Source organism: Rutidosis leptorrhynchoides, chromosome 10 (assembly GCF_046630445.1).
Source record: "Rutidosis leptorrhynchoides isolate AG116_Rl617_1_P2 chromosome 10, CSIRO_AGI_Rlap_v1, whole genome shotgun sequence".
In the NCBI taxonomy this organism is placed as follows: Eukaryota; Viridiplantae; Streptophyta; class Magnoliopsida; order Asterales; family Asteraceae; genus Rutidosis; species Rutidosis leptorrhynchoides.
Genome location: NC_092342.1, coordinates 168,750,926 through 168,755,335, shown reverse-complemented (window position 1 = coordinate 168,755,335; position 4,410 = coordinate 168,750,926). Strand labels below are relative to the sequence as shown.

At 33.9% G+C, this 4,410-nt stretch overlaps 1 protein-coding gene across 1 annotated transcript; it reads right to left on the bottom strand.

The window, feature by feature from the left end:
* Positions 1 to 3,345: 3,345 nt before the first annotated feature.
* LOC139870718 (probable ribose-5-phosphate isomerase 2) lies at positions 3,346 to 4,149 on the bottom strand. The gene has a single exon (XM_071858500.1). The coding sequence runs from the start codon at positions 4,147 to 4,149 to the stop codon at positions 3,346 to 3,348; it is 804 nt and encodes a 267-aa protein (XP_071714601.1).
* Between the last annotated feature and the right edge of the window lie 261 nt (positions 4,150 to 4,410).

The following is a 4,410-nucleotide window of genomic DNA, read 5'->3' as shown; positions in this document are numbered from 1 at the left end:
ATTTGATTGTGATTTGGTACAAAGAAAAGGTTTAGGTTAGGCCTCTATTTATAGGAGTGTTAGAAAATTTCTAGAATTAGGGTTAGGGTTAGATTTACTTAGGGAACAAGTTAGCTTGAAGAGGAGGTTAGGGTTGCTTGGTTTGGCCGAAAATTTGGAGGGCAAAAGCATAATTTTACCCCCTCCAAATCGGCTAGGGTTTAAGGGGATTAGGGTTTAACTTTTTCACCTAAGTCCTTGTACTTTAGATTAGCTTAAATGGTTCCTTATTTATCCAAGTTTAATTATTTTAAGTACACAAGTTTTAAAGTTAAATATTTGTTCACAAAAGTTTATTAACTCATTATTTTTATCTTTTTATTAACTTGTTAATTATTACATAAAGTTAATTAATATAATTCTTAACAATCGTTAATTAAAGTGTAATTGTTAAGTTTAATTATATCGTTGGGCATTTAATAAGGAAAAGTATAGAATGGAAAAATGAGGGTCGTTATATTTTTTGTAGGTGCTCTTTACTTAGTTGCAGTGTTGTAAAAGTCGGCCGACTTGGCCGACGCGTCGGCCGATGCGTCATTTTTTTGGGTTCTCCGTCCTGTTTTTCTGAAAACGACTCAAAAGACGGTCAAAGATAAAAGTTCGGTCAAAGACGGTCAAAGTTGGTCAAAAACGGCCAAAATCATTGAAATTTTCGTCAAGATGTGATTTGTTTTAAAATTAGGGTTTGTTTTCATTTTTTGGGCCGCTTTTTTCTCTGTGTCCTTACTGATTATGTACTCGGTAACATTAATTAAGTTTGAAGTTTGATTGTATTTAAATTTTAGTTCTTTTTTAAGAAATTTATGGTACAGAATCAACTATTTTATACATATATAAATATATATTTAATAAATTATCAATAAAGTCAACGTTGGTCAACGACCGATGCGTCCCCGATGCGTCCCCGACTCGCGACTTTTACAACCTTGCTTAGTTGTTACATAACTCTCTGGTCCTTTATGACTTATTGGTATCAAAGGTGGTTTGTGAAAACCTTTCTCTGCTACGTTACATATATCATCATTCTCGTGTTTTTGAATACTTATACATACAATTATTTCTCCGACCTTAAACAGATTTCACGTTTTAGTGGTTTATTTCAAGTTGGAGGTTACTCACCGTTTCACCAGTCCTACGGAAATTGCTGCCAACATAACGTCTCGATTGGATTGTAGATTCACGTAGATCTTGCAAAGAAACTTTAGGTGACGGTTAAACCTCTCCAAGGGTCTCTATTTGTTGTATTATTTTATTCATTTTATGTTCATTACTTCATGAAATCCATTTGCAGTATTGAAGTCTTGGCTTGAACCCTTGTAAGTTGTGTTTTTAGTGAATATCTTGTTGCTCTCGAAAATTGTGGCAATGTGGGCGGGTCTGTCAGGTTGGGGAATTGGTTAAGACTTTTTTTTTCTTTCAAAATGAGTAATCTCATACCAGATGGATTGGTCATACAGTTAAACTAAAATGTTGCATGAGGTCCTTAAGGAATTTCTAAATCAAAATGTGCTTTTGTCGGGTGTAAAATGTGGTTTTGTAGAAGAGAGAAACATGTTTAAGAAATGTCTGAATCAAAAAAACAACTGCTTTGTCAAAATCAAAAATGTTTGACAAAAAGTTATGAAGAACTGTTAGGTAAAACGGGCAGGAGAAAGATTGTGAAAATTAGCAAAAATAGGCGGGTCGAATAGACAAGTAAAATAAATAATGAATACAATAACTGTATGGGTCATTTTCTATTTGCTGAAGTCAATATAATCTGTTTATACTTACTGCATGTTTGTTATTATCATTGCAATTGGATAACACAGGCGGATTGACCTGAACAACGTCCACTCATGTTAAATTTTTTTTTTTTTTTGTTAACTATTGTTTTGAAAACATCACCTTCCAATAAAATTTTCTCATTTTATGTATAAAACAGTTTAGTTGGTTGTAGTCAGAACATGTTCATAAGTAATAGGTAAAGGGAAAAATCCTGCTCTAAATTGACCTGTATTATGTTTCATATGTTCTTCGTATTTGACAATCATTCTGGGTCGTCTTCATGTATCCAATGATAGGTAAATGGATTGAAATTTCCTCTTCTAAGTTGTATCTTTGATCTTGTCATTCCTATCTTGTTTTTATTTCCTTTTAAAACCAGGAGGCTAGATTCGGAGGAATCGCCATATCAATTTTGTCATGAAAGAAGAATGACGATATGATAAAGTTTTCTTTTAATCTCTAAAAACTACCTTAATATTATTGCTTCTTTACTTATATCTGAGTACTTGTGAAATGAATTTATTACATCATTATATGTAATTACAACGTGTAAAACACTTTACTTTCTTAATCACGCGAAATTGTGTGTATCACTAATGATGTTTCTAATGTTATATATTAATTAGTTGTATCACCAATTAAATTAAATTAAGTATGCTTTTCTCTTTCTGTTCATTTTTTGAAGCGACTTCCGTTTACAAATTTTCATGATCGTTTACGCGCAGATACGTTTGACAAAATATAGGATTGTAGTATAACCAAACAATTTGCAATGGCTTTGTTAGCAATCAAAGACTACCTTAATCAGATCACTACGTTTAGTTATTTGTGAATTTCTCGTCCGAAACACTGAATTTTCATTAGTTTGTATCACATCATTTGCTAAATTGAAGTTCCGTATTATAGTCTTCTAATGAATTTGTAATGTGTTCGCTCTTTAGTAACCATCACCGGTTCGATGATGATTTTACTCGTGACTCAACTCAAGTCATTGATCCATATTTTCTTTCAAGATGCCAAATGGTTTTGATGTTGGTGCTTTTATGCTTAATATGTTAGTTATTTACAAATCGAAATTAGGACGATCAGGATGATGTTTTACATGTTTTTTGTCATGCATTTATGCACAACAATATTGTTGGATTTGCTTATCTTTAAGATTCTTAATCAATCATTGATCTTGCAAAACGAGGAGATTGTGATCGATGGGCTCATGAGTTGGCACATGATGCTTATCAAGAAACGAACATATATCAACACCATTGCCGATGTTATTATTCGGCCGATTAACTCCGTAAGCAACGTGGATGGCATTTGTTAAAATGTTGATTAAATGTTTTTCGTGCAATGCCTTTTGTATATTCATGTTACCATTTTGACGAAACCAATTACTTAATTTCTTTTAAGGTTGCGGGTATTAAACTAGTTATATCTTTAAAATGGGTAACTTGTTCCATTGTTGTTGTATCATACTAGCTTTAATATCCTTCTATTTCTTATACCTAAAAACTACCCAAATTCATAGAAGTTTAAATCTTTTTAACTCAATGATGACTTATTTTTGACCATTACACCGTGATCACCCGCAACGATCACGGTAGTAGCCATATCAAGAAACAACCCATGATCAACCACACCAGGAATCCTCAGCATTGCATCACTTGCAGCCTTTAAATCCCCAATTTGTTTCTTGAAATACAAATCAATTGTATAATTACTATTATCCGTCACAAAAACATCTCCAGTTTTCAAACAAGTTCGAATCTTTGCAACACATTCACTTTCTTTAAACAACAATTCAAGTTTTTGTGCAGTAAATTTCCAACAAAATGGAACAACTTCAACAGGCATTGCTAACCCACTTCCACCAATGTGCTCAACAATTTTCGATTCATCGACAATTACAATAAACTTCTTCGAAGCACATCCGATCATTTTTTCACGAAGTAATGCCCCACCACGTCCTTTAACCAAATTCAAATCCGAGTCGACTTCATCAGCTCCATCAATGGCTAAATCAAGAACCGGGTGGGTCTCAATATCGGATAAAGGAATGTTCAATGATAAAGCTTGTTCACGTGTTCTCATTGATGTTGGGATTCCAATAATGTTGGTTAAATTTTCTTGTTGTAAAATCTCACCAATACGGTCCACCGCGTGTTTTGCGGTTGACCCTGTTCCGAGTCCGACCACCATACCCGATTCGATAAAGTCGTCGACAGCTTTGTATGCGGCGATTTTTTTCAATTCATCTTGGGTTATTATTACCAGAGGAGGCGGAGGTGATGACGCCATTACGGCGAAGGTGGTGGTGGTGGAATGTGCGTTGTAAGCTATTGCCATTGTTGTTGTAATTTGTAGGATGTTTATCTTGGAGAAAACAGTTAGATTAATGAGGTGTGTATTGTTAGGTGATTATGGATCAATAAAATATATTTAGGGTTTTATTTTGTAAGAATTGAGATTTTAATTGGATGGTGGGCATGAAGGGATGAAATGGGGCATTGGAAAATTTTGGGTTTATAGTATATAAGAGAGGTGAGAGGTAGTGGTGGGGAGTCGTGACTGAAAGTTTGCCGGGAAATAATAGTAACACATCAAGAA

Coding starts and splice junctions, on each gene's coding strand:
- LOC139870718 (XM_071858500.1), bottom strand. CDS start 4,149: ATGGCAATAGCTTACAACGCACATTCCACCACCACCACCTTCGCCGTA.